Raw genomic sequence first — 15,348 nt, forward strand, 5'->3', positions numbered from 1 at the left:
TAATGGGGTCTGGGACAATGTTCCTAAGAAAACATTCATATTTCTTCAGTGAAATGTATGATGTTCACATTAAATATGATACATAAACACTATAAATATTCTAATACCATTCAGAACAGGTTTTGCTATCAAATCAGTTTTAAAACTTATACGTGTTTCTTAATGGAAGGTGCTTACAATAGTGCCTGGAACTTGGTAAGCGTTCAGTAACTGTTAATTTTGTTGTTGTTATTATTACCTACACCAATGTATCCTCCCTGCCATACTTAAAAGAAGTTCAGTTGAGCTAGGGGCAAAGACATTACTTTCTCCACCAAGTTACAGAATACATTTTCAAATTTAGATGTATAGGAAAATAGTCTTAAAAGAAGGTCTGACCTAAGATCCACTCTCAACAAGTTTCAAGTAAACAATACCTTATTATTAACTGTGTATAGTCACCATGTGTACATTAGGGTTCCAGAACTTACTCATTTTACAGCTGGACATTTGTACCCTTTGGCCAACAACTCCCCCATTTTCCCCACTCCTCAACCCCTGGTAATCACTTGGTTTCTATACGACTTCAACATTTTTACCTTCCAATAAAAATGTTTAATTAGGCAGAGATTGTTTGGGGCTTGAAAAAGTAGCGGGAAGGAAGGGTGGGGGGAAAGGTCTGATTTTTCATTCGGGTCAGCATGGAGTAGTAACCCATTCCTCCTAGGTCATCTCTCTCACAATTAAAAAAAATTGGACATAATACAACAGACAAACATAGGAAGATGCTGAAAGGTGGACAGAAGGTAGACTATTTGAGGACTTTGGGACTTGAAGATCTCATGACGATGAGTACCCTGGATTTCCTCATTGCTCCCATGTTCAGGGTGCTGGAGGAGACTGCAACCCAGAACTGTCGACAGGCATAGACAAAAAGAATTCCAAGAGAAACCTGCTCTTTCTTAGCCAAAAGACCAAGAAAAGGCTCTGACAGAACAAAAAATAATTTGAAAATGCACGCCCTGTTTCAGTCAAACACCAAAAGGAAAACTGCACCAGCCCCTGTGGTTTTAGCAAGGCTGAATAAAGAACTCATCTTCCACATCTCCCGCCCAGAAGAAGCAGTGTTTTGAATTACCTGCCAGGGTAAGGTCAGCAGAGCCCAGCAGAGAGCCATGTCTCCACATCCCATTAGGCATCGATGAGACTAAACAAGATGAGGGTACAGTGGGTCTAGTCTGTATTCTAATTTGCTACCCACCTTTGGGTCAGTGGGATCCAGTGGGGAAACTAGTTTCCATTTTAACCCAGTATCAACAAGATGGAATGAAGCAGTAAGAATTAGCTTCTTTTGCCATAGAATCAAGAGGGAAGGAGCTGACTTCTACCCTACCCATCAGCAATGAGGCACTGTGAGTGATCACTCACTTTTGCTGGGACGTTGTCCACAGCATCCAGTGGGGAGCTGAGCATCCACCCTCACGTGGGCCTGTGCACTACACCTAAATAGGATGGCTGCCTGCTAACAAAGAGGATTAAATAGGAACCAGACCCTCCTGACATAATTCCCAAATGTCCAGGATACAATAGAAAATCAGTCACCACACCAAGAACCAGGATAATCACAGTTGAATGAGAACCGACAATCAACACATGCCAACACTGAGATGACTCAGATGTTGGAATTATCTGGCAATTGTTTTAAAACAGCAATCATAAAAATGCTTCAACAAGCAATTATGATATCTTTTGAAACAAATGAAAAGCAGGGAAATTTTCAGCAAGGGAATTGAAGCTATAAAAAAAGAACCAAATGGAAACTATAGAACTGAAATAAAGAAATAACTCACTGGGCAGGCTCAATAACAGATTGGAGACACAGAGGAAAGAATCAGTCAAATCAAAGATAAATCAATAGACACTATCCAATCTGAATAATACAGAAAATGGGGGAAAGGAGAATGAACAGCATCAGGGACCTGTGAGATAATAACAAAAGATCTCATGTTTGTTTCATTGGAATTCCAGAAGGAGAGAAGAAAGAGTATGGGGTTAAAAAAATTTGAAGAAATAGTGGCTGAAAAGTTTCCAGATTTATAGAAAGACACAGTCTTACAAATTAAAAAAGCTAAGCAAACCCCAGGGAAGATAGACCCAAAGCAATATATGAAATGACACATCATAGTGAAACTTTTGAAAACTAAAAACAAGGAAAAAAATCTTGAAAGCAGACAGAGAGAAATGAGGCATTACTTATAGAAGAACAGTAATTCAAATGACAGCGTGTTTGTCACCTAGAACCATGGAAGTCAAAAGGAAGTAGATCTGGGGAAGCTGGTTCTTTAAAAAGATAGCAAAATTTGGAAATCTCTAGGGGAGGTTGACCAAAATAAAGAGATGACAAAATGCCAATTTTCAGGATGAAACATCATGTTACTACAGATCCTGTAACCATTAAGAGGATAATAAGGGACTGCTACAAACAACTCTACACATATAAATTTGACAATTTAGGTGAAATAGATCAATTCCTTAAAAAATCACAAACTACCAAAACTTGTCCATTATGAAAAAGGTAATTTGAATTGTTCTATAGCTGTTAACAAAACTGAATTCATCCATGCCTAGATAATTTTACTGGCAAATTCTACCAAATATTTAAAGAAGCATTATTAGTATTTCTAGACACTCTCTTTCAAAAACTAACAGAATTTTCCAACTCATTTCGTGTGTTGCAAATGAGAAAACCAGAGACACTACACAAAGAAAACTTCAGACCGATGCCTCATATGAACCTTGATGCAAAAATCTTCAATAAAATACTAGCAAATAAAGCCCAGCAATGTTTAAAAGGAATCATGCACCATGACCAAGTGTGTATAATTCCAGAAATGTGAGATAAACTCAATATTTTATTTCATTTATTTGGGGGGGAGAGGGAGGGAAAGGAGTCTCACTCTGTCACCCAGGATCGACCTGCTGGGCTCAGGCAATCCTTCTGCCTCGGGCTTCCAAGTAGCTGGAGCCACAGGCATGTGCCACCATGCCAGCCTAATTTTTTAATTTATTGTAGAGATGAGGTCTCGCCGTGTTGCTCAGGCTGGTCTTGAACCCCTGAGCTCAGGCAGTCCTCTCACCTCTGCCTCCAAAGTGCTGGAATTACAGGCATGAGCCACTGCACCCGGCAAACTCAATATTTTAAAATGTCTCAGTGTAATCCACCATACTAACAAGCTAAAGAAGAAAAATCACACGATCATATTAATTGGTACACAAAAGCATTTGATAAAATACAACAAGCATTCACAATAAAAACTAAGAAAATTGGGAAGGGAATTTAGAAGGGAAGTTCTTCAACTAAATAAAGAACATTTTCAAAAAAGCCTACAGCTAATATCATATATAATGGTGAAAGATTGAATGCTTTTTTTCAAAGATCAGCAAAAAGGCGAGAAAGTACTATCTTGCTATTCTTTTTTTTTTTTTTTTTTTTTTTTTTTGAGTTGGAGTCTCACTCTGTCGCCCAGACTGGAGTGCAGTGGCCGCTCCCAGCCACCGCAACCTCGACCTGCTGGGCTCCGGTGATCCTTCCGCCTCAGCCTTCCAAGGTCTCGCTGCCCAGGCGGGTCTCGAACCCGCGGGCTCAGGCTATCTTGCTATTCTTATTCAGCATATTCCTGGAATTTCTAGTCACTGAAATAAGGCAAGAAAAGAAATAAAGGCATATAAATTGCTTTAAAAAGGAAAAAAAAAATGTCCCTGCTGGAAATGACATAAACATCTATGTAGAAAATATCAAGGAATCTTTAAAAAGCTTATCAAATACATGAGTTAGCAAGGTTTCAGGATGCAAGAGTAAAATACAAAATTCAAATATATTCCTATATACGGTGGTACCCCTTATTCGTGGGAGATATACTTCAAGACCCCCAATGGATGCCTGAAATTGCAGATAGTACTATGTTTTTTCCTATACATACATACCTATGTACTATGATTTTTCCTATACATACATACCTATGATAAAGTTTAATGTATAAATTAGATATAGTAAGAGATATTAGTTATTACAACTAATATTAAAATAGGGCAATTTTAATAACATACTGTAATGAAAGTAATGTGAGTATGGTCTCTTTCAAAATACTGTAATGTTTTCAGACTGACTGATAGTTTGAGGAGACTATTGTACTAGAAACAAACATATAGAAATGGAAATTTAAAACACAATACTACTTCAATCATTCTAAAGAAAATATAATACTTAAGTATAAATATAACAAAACACAAATAGGATCTCTATGCTGGAAACTATAGAACACTGATGCAAAAATTCAAAGATCAAAATAAATGATGAGATATATCTTGTTCAGGGATTGGAAGATTTTCCTATTCAAGATAGGAAAGAGGTCAATTCTTCTCAAATTGATCCATAGGTTTAGTTTATTTTCTATAAAAATTCCAGGAAGATGTTTTGTAGATACAGGCAAGATTGTTTAAAAATATACAGAGAAAGGCAAAGGAACAAGAATAGCTATGTCATTTCTGAAAAAGAATAAAGTGCAAGGAATTATTCTACCTAACATTAAGATTTACTGTATAGCTATAGTAACCAAGACAGTGTGATATTGACAAAGAAACAGGCACATAAATTAATGGAACAGAATAAGGATCCTAGCATAGATGAACACAAATATATTCAATTGATTTTTGACAAAGGTACAAAAGCAATTCAATGGAGGAAGGATGTTTTCAACAAATGGTGCTATGACAACTGGACATCCATACACAAAAACAAAATGAACCAAAACCTGAACCTCACACTATATGGAAAAATTAATTCAAAATGGATAAACATTTAAATAAAAACAACACTATTTTTAAAATTTTAAAGGAAAATATAGAAGAAAATCTAGTCGGGCTCAGTGGCTCAGCCTGTAATCCCGCACCTTTGGGAGGTTGAGGTGAGTGGACTGCCTGAGCCCGCGGGTTCAAGACCCTCCTGGGCAGTGAGACCTCATCTCTACAATAAATCAAAAAATCAGCCGGGCGTGGTAGCGCATGCCTGTAATTACGGCTACTTGGAAGGCTGAGGTGGAAGGATCGCCGGAGCCCAGCAGGCGAGGCTGCGGTGGCCAGGAGCAGCCACTGCACTCCAGTCTGGGCAACAGAGTGAGATTCCAACTCAAAAAAAAAAAATCAGAAATTTATTCTGTAATAGTACTGGAGATTAGATGTCCTGTATCAACATGTCAGCTGGGCAATACTCCCTCTGAAGGCTGTTGAAAAAGGATTCTTCCTTGCCTCTTCCTAACCTCCTGGTGGTTGCTGGCAATCCTTGTCTATAGATGCATCACTCCAATCTCTGACTTTCAATTTTTTTGTCACATGCTGTTCTTCCTGTGTGCCTGTGCACAAATTTATCTCTTATTATAATGGTGCCAATTATTGAATTAGAATCCACTCTAATTCTGTATAAACTCCTTTTAATTTGATTATATCTGCAAATACCTATTTTCCTATAAGATCACATTAACAAATACTGAAGGTTTTGCAGGACACAATTAAGCCCACGACATAAACCATATAGTCAACAAAGGCCTTATATATATATACTATATAAAGAACTCTCAAAACTCAACAGTAAAAAAATCCAACTATAGAATAAGCAAAAGACATTCACATATATTTCACCAAAGAGAAGGCTTGGATGTCAAATAAACACAGAAATATATGCTCAACATCATTAGCCTTTAGGGAAGTGCAAATTAAAACTACAAGGAGATATCACTTTGTATTATTATATTTTGAATTTTAGCTGTTCCAATAATATGTTGTGACTAAAAGGAGGCCCAAACTTCACCTGTATGATGACTACTTGTATACCTAATCTTGAATTGTACACCACATCTTTAAAATAAAAAAAAAATTTAAATATGATAATACAAAATGCTGGTGAAGATGTGGATAAATTACATTACTCATACATTGCTGGTGGGTATGTAAAGGGGTGCAGATTCTCTGGAAAGCACTTTTACAGTTTCTCATAACTTTAAACATAGTCTTACCATATGACCCAGCAATCTCTCTCCAGAACGTGAAAAAATGAAAACATGTCCACACAAAAAAGTGAACACTGTTATTCATTGTAACTTTATAATAGCAAAATACTGGAAACAGTCCAGTTGTCCTTCAGTGGGTGACAGTTGCAGTGTCCTACTACTCAGCAATAAGAAAGAATGAACTATTGATAACATGTAAAAACTTGAATGGACCTTAATGGCATTTTTCTTAGTGAAAAAAGTCAATCTCAAGAGGTCATGTACTGTATGATTCCGTTTATCTAATACTCTCGAAATGACAAAAAAAACACAACAGATTAGTGGTTTTCATGGAAAAGCAATGGGGGCTAGGTGCAGATCCAAAGAAGTAGAACAGTGGAGTTATTTTGTGGTAATGAAGACAGTTCTGTATCTTGATTGTGGTGGTGGTTGCACGAATCTATACTTGACGTGAAATTGCACAGAACTATATACACACATGTGAATGCAGGTTTAAAAATGGACAACTGAATGAGATCTTTAGTTCAGTTAACAGCATTATACCTAGAACAATTTTCAGGTTTTGATATTGTACTACAGCTAATGAGATGTCGCCATTGGGAGAAGCTATCTTGCAGCTTCCAAGAAGCTGCAAACTTGGCTGATACACTTGATTACATTTAAAAGGTCTGAGTGTCAAGTGTGTGAATTCTATTAAATTATTTAATTACTCACTTACTTTAAGCTGTATTTAGTAGTAATAAAGATTTACTGAGCACTCAGTATGTGTGAGACACAATGCTAAGCATTTTGCATTTATTATCTCACACTATAGTTAGAATTAGATATTATTATGTCACCTGCCTTTTACAAATCAGAAAACTGAAATTGCAAGAAGTTCACTAACTAGCCCAGGTCACAAATCTGTAAGTGGCAGAACTAAGACTTGTATGCATCTAGGTCTATCTGACTCCAAAGCTTGTGATCGATCCTAGGCATAATGCTGTAATGATTCCATGCTTGAGCAGTTGTGGGACCAAAATGAGGCATCGCATGTCAATTGCCTAGCTCAGTGTTGGAACATAGCCGGTATCCAGTGAATAGCATGTTTTTATTATCATCATCTTCCTCATTAGTATTTATTAATTGTGGTCTTAGCCTTACCATTGAGGGATAGCTGGTCCTAACACTTAAAACAATGTGACTAGTGCCAGAAGAAAAGACTCCAATCCTTATCTGTAAAATCATAAAAATATCTACCCACAGAGTTATCATGAGTTTTGAGTAAAATTAAACGTTATAATATATGTGAAAAGTGCTCTGTAAACAGTAAAGTTCCCTGCGTGCTGGCCGCATTGCATTTTATTCCATTAGTTTACTACCAGATTGGCAGCTAAAAAGCTTTTTGTCTCTCAGCCATGCCACGATCCACAAGCTCATCACCCTACTCGCTCGCTGTGTGTTTCTATGGCATCAATCACCATAGTTTCTAGATTCTCTGACAGAAATATTAGGTGAAAGGCAGTTTAACAGAAGGAATCCGTGAATTCGATTCAAAAAACTCCATCCTCTCCACCTCAAAGCAGTGTTTAGTTGAGTAGCAGTAGGTCACATGTTCATGACTTCTCATTCATTGCTTCCAGATTCTTTTTGCAAAACTTAAATAAAATGATAAATTTCAAGTTATTTTGTAAGCTTTCAATAATGGATAGGTCTCTCTGAAATAATTTTCTCCCGGGATAAATGTCACAGTTATTCCTCTACACCAGGGATTGGCAAACTGTAACGTAAGCCAAATCCGACCTGCCATCTGTTTCTGTATACCCCATGAGCTAAGAGTGTTTATTACATTTTTTTAATACTTGAAAGCAAGTAAAAATAATATTTCACAACATGTGAAAATTGCATGAAATTCACATTTCAGTGTCCATAAATAAAGTTTCATGGGAACATATCCACTCTCGTTGTTCATGCAGAAATTAAGTAGTTGTAAAGCCAAAAATATTTACTATCTGACCCTGTACAGATATCTTATCAAGCTCTGCTTTACGTGATAAGAACATTAGTAATAAGCAACAGCTAGGTCTATAATCAGACTACACTGAACCTGACCACACACCCCTATGCACCACTCACATCATTTCCTCTTTGCTCCTCTCGTGTTTTAAAAACATACCTATATTCCACACTACAATGCAAGTTCTTTGGAGGACAAGGTTTGCTTTTCTTCTGTTTCACATTTGTATTCCATATTGTGCCTAGCACAGTGTTTTACTCATAATAGACAAATAATGAATGTTTTTTTAAAAAAACAGAGTTGGATCAAATTTCCATAGCAACTGAATTTCAAGACTGAAGGTTCACTGTGAAGAATCCTTTATAACCGGTTTATTCCATTCAGTGCTGAAGGTCAGATGTCAAAATGCTATAGGTAAAGCAGTATTTAAACTCTGTGGCAAAAAGAAAAATTCACAAATCACGATTCTGTTTAGATGTCTGTTATTTTTACTGTCAGAGTAAAAAAAGACCTTTCTAAATAATGTCACAAAACTCAAAAACCATACAAGAAAAGGTTGATACACTTGACTACATAATAAGAATTTCTACAAAATGACTTAAACAAAATAAAAAGACAAACTGAGAGGAAAGAGAATTTTTATCAGATAAAGAGAAAATTTCCCTAAATGAGTTGTGTTTACAAATCAGTAAGGGAAAGACCAACAAGCCTTACAGAAAAATAAGTGAAGATGAACAAGCCGTTCACACAACAACAAATACAAATGGCTGTTGACATATTAAAAAAGGCTCAGCTATAGTAACGATAAGAGAAAACAAAGTTAAATTCTACAATGATAACAGTTTTACCTACAACATTGATAAAGTTTAATGATACATTTTATTGACAAAAATACAGGAAAACAAGCACTCCCATATATTGCTGGTAGAGTTGTAAACTTTCTCTGCATGAAAATTCACATGACTTTTAACCTAACAGATCCACTTCTAGGAATTTATTCTACAGATGTACTCATATGTGTGAAATTATCTACACATGCAGTTATTGCAGCATTTTTTATAACAGCAAATTATTAGAAAAAAACTAAATATAAATCAGTAGGTGACTAAATCAATGATGTTAAATTCATACAACAAAATACTATAAAAAAAGAAGGAAACAACTCGGCTGTGGACCCGGCGTTCGATCCTCTGCTTGGCTCCCTCTGGCGCCGAGATACCTAAGAAAGCTGGTGCAATGACCAAGGTTAAAAGCCAGAACAAGCAACCAGAGAGACCACTTCCTCCCTCAGGTCCTGTGGCAGTTGATTCTAAAGGCTGTGTCACCATAGCTATCCATGCGAAGCCTGGGTCCAAACAAAATGCTGTGACAGATTTGACAGCAGAAGCCATAAATGTAGCTATTGCAGCACCTCCATCAGAGGGAGAGGCTAACGCTGAACTCTGTCAGTATCTTTCCAAGGTCTTAGAACTCAGGAAGAGTGATGTGGTTTTGGATAAGGGTGGAAAATCTCGTGAAAAGGTGGTGAAGCTTTTGGCCTCCACAACTCCAGAAGAGATCTTGGAGAAATTGAAAAAGGAAGCCCCCCAAAAAGTAAAAGCAAGAAATAAAAATATTCTTTTGAGAAATATTTTTATTGCTAATGATGAAAAGGCTGTTAAATAGGAAAATATGTTTATATGCACAGAAGAACAAGGGAAAATACATATATATATTTGAATAAGACTCCCAAAAAGTAGACATTTAAAGAGTCCTATATATCGAATTCTAGTTTCAAAATCCCTGACCTCAAACAGCCTGCAACATGTTACTCTGATTTCATGACATCACAAAATACCATAGCTGGAAAGAATTTTCAAGATGACCTGATTTAACATCTTTCATTCTGTGATGGAGCTTCTGATACCCCAAAGTCGAGAGACTTATTCAAGATCACACCATACAAGAGGACAGCTGGAGCCCAGATTTCTGGACTCCTTGTTGAATGCAGTTTATCCTGATTGTAAATTAAAATTATCTCCACAACTGTTCTGGAATTCTGGGGATTACTTTCTAACCCAGTTTACAAGTGACAGAGAGGAACCTTTCATACTGCTTTGTAGTCTCACTTTATATCTTAAGATAGTTATCTAAAAGTGTTTTTTACATTTTTTAAAGACTGTATTGGACATTTTGTGAAAAAGTAAATAAGAATAACCAGACTGGGGGGAAAAAAGAATGAAGAAGTGTATTATATACAAGGAACAGGAAAAATGGCAAAATTTTCAATGTATACCCTTTTGTACATTTTGAATTTGTACCATGTGATACATTACTCTTAAAAAATTTTAATTTTTGAAATGTGTGCTTATTTCTTGCTTCTTAATAGTGGATACTTGAGTTTCTTCTATTGTCAGTCCCTATACCTATGCCATATGTTTCTTTTGTATCTACTCAGCTTATAAAACATCTTAAAAATAAATGTCTATTTTGAAGGATAAGAATTTTTTTTGGGGGGGAGCAGGATTTATTGAGAGGACAGAAAAGCTCCCAGAGCAGGAGAGGACCCAAGGGGCTGCCCTGAACGGTAAGAATTTCTTAATTGAAGGAAGGTTGTGGGCTATTGGTCAGAAACTTTAACACTCCCCAAAAACTGACTGAGTCTGGAGTTTTGCCATGAAAATCAAGATTTGTGGAAATACAAACACATTTTAATTTAGTCACAGGCAGTGATGGTAATGAATATAGGCAAAACTCTCACTTATAGTGAATCATTAATTTTGACAATAAGAGTGTAAATAGGACCATAAATAGAATTTCCAATTATTCTCCTATGCCAAATTCATCAGTTAGTCATGACACATATTTATAAAAAGTGATATTTCCCCCTTATTTTTCTGCACCCTGTTCTATGCAGCCTAGTACTGATCATGAGAAAATAAAGGTTTCTGACTCTGCCCGGGTCACTTTTGGTTTGTCATCTCTTTCAGACAACCTTTCCCCACAAATGTCAAACAAAATTTGAATAATTAATGGCCACTTCATAAGCCAACTAAATTAGAAAATTTATTCTCTGAGCGCATTCTTTCTAGGGGTGAGATTTAGTTTAAAACACATCCATATGTATATAAAATTAACTGTTATAATAGCAATTAATTTTACTCATACCAGTTACCAGGTCTGAACTTTTTCAAGTTTCAGTGTAAGATTCTAGCATCCAAATAATATACCATATGATTTTAAAATTCTAGGACTAGCCAATGCTTTCTAATGACATTAACAACACCACACTGTATTGTGTTACTGCCTGTTTGCTTGTCTGTCTCCCTTACTAGCTTATGAGCTCTATAAGAGAAGGAATAAATGGTACATTTTTTTTTCAGCTGAAGTTTCTTCCTCTTGATACCCATAAACATTTGGCATAGAATAGACGTTCAGTCGGTTGTTGCATGAATGAATAACTACCCTTTCCTGTTGTTTTCTGTCACATTTTTAAAATTAGTAGTATTCATAAGTGGACCCTGAACATTTACCATAATACTATAAGAAAGGGATTGGCAATAGTGGGATACTGCCAGGGTTGGGGGGAGGGACACTTCATCGGTAAGTTTCCCTAATCTCAAACCAGGCAAAATGGGGGCCAAAGGGAGGCCCATACTTTACCTGTATGATGTCCACTTGTTTACCTAGTCCTGAATTGTACCCCACATCTTTAAAATACAATATTAAAAAAATAAAGCAGGAGTATTTAGAGATTTTATTGTGTAGATCTGAGGGTAAAAGTAATCTGTGAAGAATATGCAAGACTCCCCTGTAGTGCTATACTGTCCTCATGAACCACTGACCAACTACACCCTATATCATGTAATCTACAACTACTGGTGTTCAGAAAGAATCAAGTATATGTAAGAACCCCAAAGAATAAATAAACACCAAGTCTGAACCACTGCACTCTTGACCTTCACACTAATTTATGACTTGTTAAATTTTTTTTGTTCTTTGCTGCTTGATTCGCTAACCACTATAGGTAAAAACAGATCCAGACAGCACGCAACAGAAAAGCTCAGAGTTCAAGTGAGTTTGTCTATGGCTTAAACCTCCATTTAGTAGTTTAAATGGCAATTAAATGCTTATAGTACACCTGAGTACATGTTCTTAACTAGATTTACTGCTCTTATTTATTTTTGTCTCTAAGCCTCTTGCCACCCTATAAACCAGGAGTTGGTAAACTATGGTCCATGGACTGGGCAAGCACTTTTGTAAATAAAATGTGGTGGGAACACAGCCATGCTCATTTGTTTATGCATTGCTGGTGACTGCATCCATAGCATGGCTGAGTAGCTGTGCCAGAGACTGTCCACAAGCCTGAAATATTTACTATTGAACCCTTTACAGGAAACATTTGCTGTCTCCTGCTATCTCTGCAGTATCATATGACAACAGCTCTAAAGAAGGTACAGTCCATCAACAAATAACTAGTATTTAACTGAGCTCTAATATGTGGCAGGCACTGAAAATTAAAAGATGATGAAGACCTTGAATACTGTTTGTACAGATCATACTTCCAGCACCAAGAAAAGGACATATTCTCATCCCATATGACAAAGTAAACAATGTTGCATCTGAAATCTAAATGTTACAGTGAAAAAAAATAACAGACAGCATGGAAATCTGAGGCAGATGAATCTGTTCTGTCTTTCACAGAAGCAATTACATACTTTCTAGAAACCTAGAAAAGTGTCATTCATTCCAGCTGAGAAACACCTAACTCAATGGACTGATATATGTTGTATCGAAAGGAGAAAGACCTCTAACTTAGTTACTACTATTTCTAATAACAAATACATATAGCATTTACTATATACCAGACATATATTAGACATATTAGACACTATATACACACATTAGACATTTGTCTAATGCTAATAAATACTCTGTGAGTTAGGGGCTATTCACATCATCTTCACTTTACACATGAGGAAACTAAGTTACAGAGTGGTGAGGTAACTAGCCCAAGTCACACAGCTAGTTAAGTGGGAGATTAAAACTTTCAATCTGTGTAGTTTGACTCTGGCGTCTGGGCTCTTAACCATACATACTATCTTCAATCAATTCTGCGACTTCAGACATAAAATTAAAATGTTGGCCTTGATTTCTCAGGTTCTTTCAACCAGAACTTTCCAGGATTCTTGATTTTAGTAGACATTTAGATGTACCTAACTATGGAAATTACAAAAGGCAAAGCACATATTATTCATTTATTCAACAAATAATTAATGAGTGCCTACAATGTGCCAAGCCATGTTTCAGGCACTAGAGATACAACAGTGAGCAAAACAGACAAAAATCCCTGCTCTCATAGTGCTTGCATCTAGTGGATGCAGTAATAATAATTGCAAACATTTGCAGAGCTCTTAAAATGTGCCATGTGCTGTGTTATGTAATTGACGTGGACTGTCTCTTTTAATCTTCACAGTTATCACTAGCCCTATTGTACAGATGAGAAAACAGATTTTACCAGTTAAGTACTTTCCAAAGGTCACAGCCAGTAAGTGACAGAGCCTAGATCAGTTTACTTGAGGAATTCATATGCTAGTTCATGTCACACTACTTCCCTTTTAAGGAATTTATAACTGATTGACTGGCTATCATACAGTTATAGTGAACTGGCTTAAAACAAAAATAAAAACTCTTGGTATTTTCATAGTTACTTTTTTTTTAAAAAATGGGAAAAATAGTTTATTTAGAAAGTAAATTAGAGAGAGAGAGAGAGAAGATCCGCCTTCCCAAGGTAGGGGAGGGGGCCAAAGCTTAAGAAAACAATGGCTGCCATAGCTCAAAGAGCCACATGGCCAGACCAGAGCTTAACAAAGCAATGGCCGATAGTTACCTTTTAGGGGAAGCAAGGGTAATGGTAGGAACTTGATCTGCAAAGTAAAGTCAGAAACTCTGAGCTGACAGGCCAGAGCTCATGAAGTACAGAATCTTACAGGACATCAGAAACTCTAAACTGACAGGCCAGAACACAAGGTCATCTATATGATGACCCCAGGGCCTCTTAAGAGGAATCACAAAAGGAATTTAGAGATCAATAGTCTCCCCTAATACTAGGATTAAAAATTCTGGGATAAAAAAAAGTTATCTCAAAGATTCCCCTAACCGCTGGCTGGGGAAGTGGAGAAATGCCCCAGGATGACAGAGGATCACTCTTAAAAAAACCTCTACCCCTTAAAAATATTTGTGCCTTGGGTTTTGAAGTTTGAATTCATTAAATAATTAATTTCTTTCCCAGAGTGATCTCGATCAAATGCTCTCTATCCCAGATCCTGGAAGAACTTGTTCCTCCAATTTCTCCACTCCAGCTCTTGCCTGTACCTCCAATTCATTAAATCTACCACTTTTCACTAACCAGCTTCAATCCTCATGTCTCCATTTCCTTCCTTATCCAGCTTAGACCCCATGATCCAACACTATGATCCTCCCCTCACATATATCTTCAAATGAATGACCCCTCTCTCTCTCTGTTTTGCCAGGCCAAACCTCAGCTGTGGTTAAACCTGACTTCTCACCTATTCTCTACCAGCTCTTGAACAGCTAAACCTGCCTGGAGGGAAGCAATAGCCATGCTGACTAGTCTCACTTAACATTTTTCTCAAAACCTCAAGTATTTCCCTGCTTCTTCTCTTGCTCTTCTGCAATTCGTTGCTGACAGAGTAACCAGAATGATCTTTTAAAAGCAAATCAGATCATGTTACTCCTCTACTTAAAATTTTTCAGTGCTTCTCATTGTTCCTGGAATGTAATCAAAAGTCTTTGCCATGGCCTCCCAGGATGTTCATAAATTTATGGCACCCACTTCTCCAATCCTGACTCCAACTCTTCTTCACTAGGTTCAAGTCACCCTTGGCCTTCATCTGCAAGTGTTTCTCGGGTGTTCTTTCCCTGTGGTTTTTTTTTCCCCTCACTGTTCCCTCTCCCTGAAACATTCTCCCCTTACATTGTTTTAGGTCTCTGCTCCTCAGAGAAGCCTTCTTCGGCTACTCTTTAAAAATAACCACTTCAACTCCCCAAACACTCTATTGCCCACTAACCTCTTAGTCTGTTTTATGCTTCTTCATAACATTTATCTATCTCTGAAATTCTATTCTATATTGCATGTTTTAAATATTTTACTATATGCCTTCTCCCTTCTCCCATAAAAATTCCATGACATGAGAGTAAAAACTTATCTATTTCATAGTATCCTCAGATATAGCCTAAAATAGTGCCTGGTATGTGTGTGTTGAATAAATGAATCTTCTCATCACCAGATTCATGATTCGATCTTAATCT

General features: G+C 36.8%; 1 protein-coding gene across 1 annotated transcript; it reads left to right on the plus strand.

Annotated features, from left to right (window-relative positions):
* The first annotated feature begins 9,231 nt into the window (after positions 1 to 9,231).
* Positions 9,232 to 9,702, plus strand: CUNH15orf40 (chromosome unknown C15orf40 homolog). The gene has a single exon (XM_021718657.1). The coding sequence runs from the start codon at positions 9,274 to 9,276 to the stop codon at positions 9,700 to 9,702; it is 429 nt and encodes a 142-aa protein (XP_021574332.1). The 5' UTR covers positions 9,232 to 9,273.
* The last annotated feature ends 5,646 nt before the right edge of the window (positions 9,703 to 15,348 follow it).

This window comes from Carlito syrichta, unplaced genomic scaffold, assembly GCF_000164805.1.
Source record: "Carlito syrichta isolate Samal-C Ts95f unplaced genomic scaffold, Tarsius_syrichta-2.0.1 Scaffold313184, whole genome shotgun sequence".
Lineage (NCBI taxonomy): Eukaryota > Metazoa > Chordata > Mammalia > Primates > Tarsiidae > Carlito > Carlito syrichta.

What these genes read in the sequence shown, in the direction of transcription:
- CUNH15orf40 (XM_021718657.1), top strand. Translation starts at nt 9,274, where the DNA reads ATGACCAAGGTTAAAAGCCAGAACAAGCAACCAGAGAGACCACTTCCT.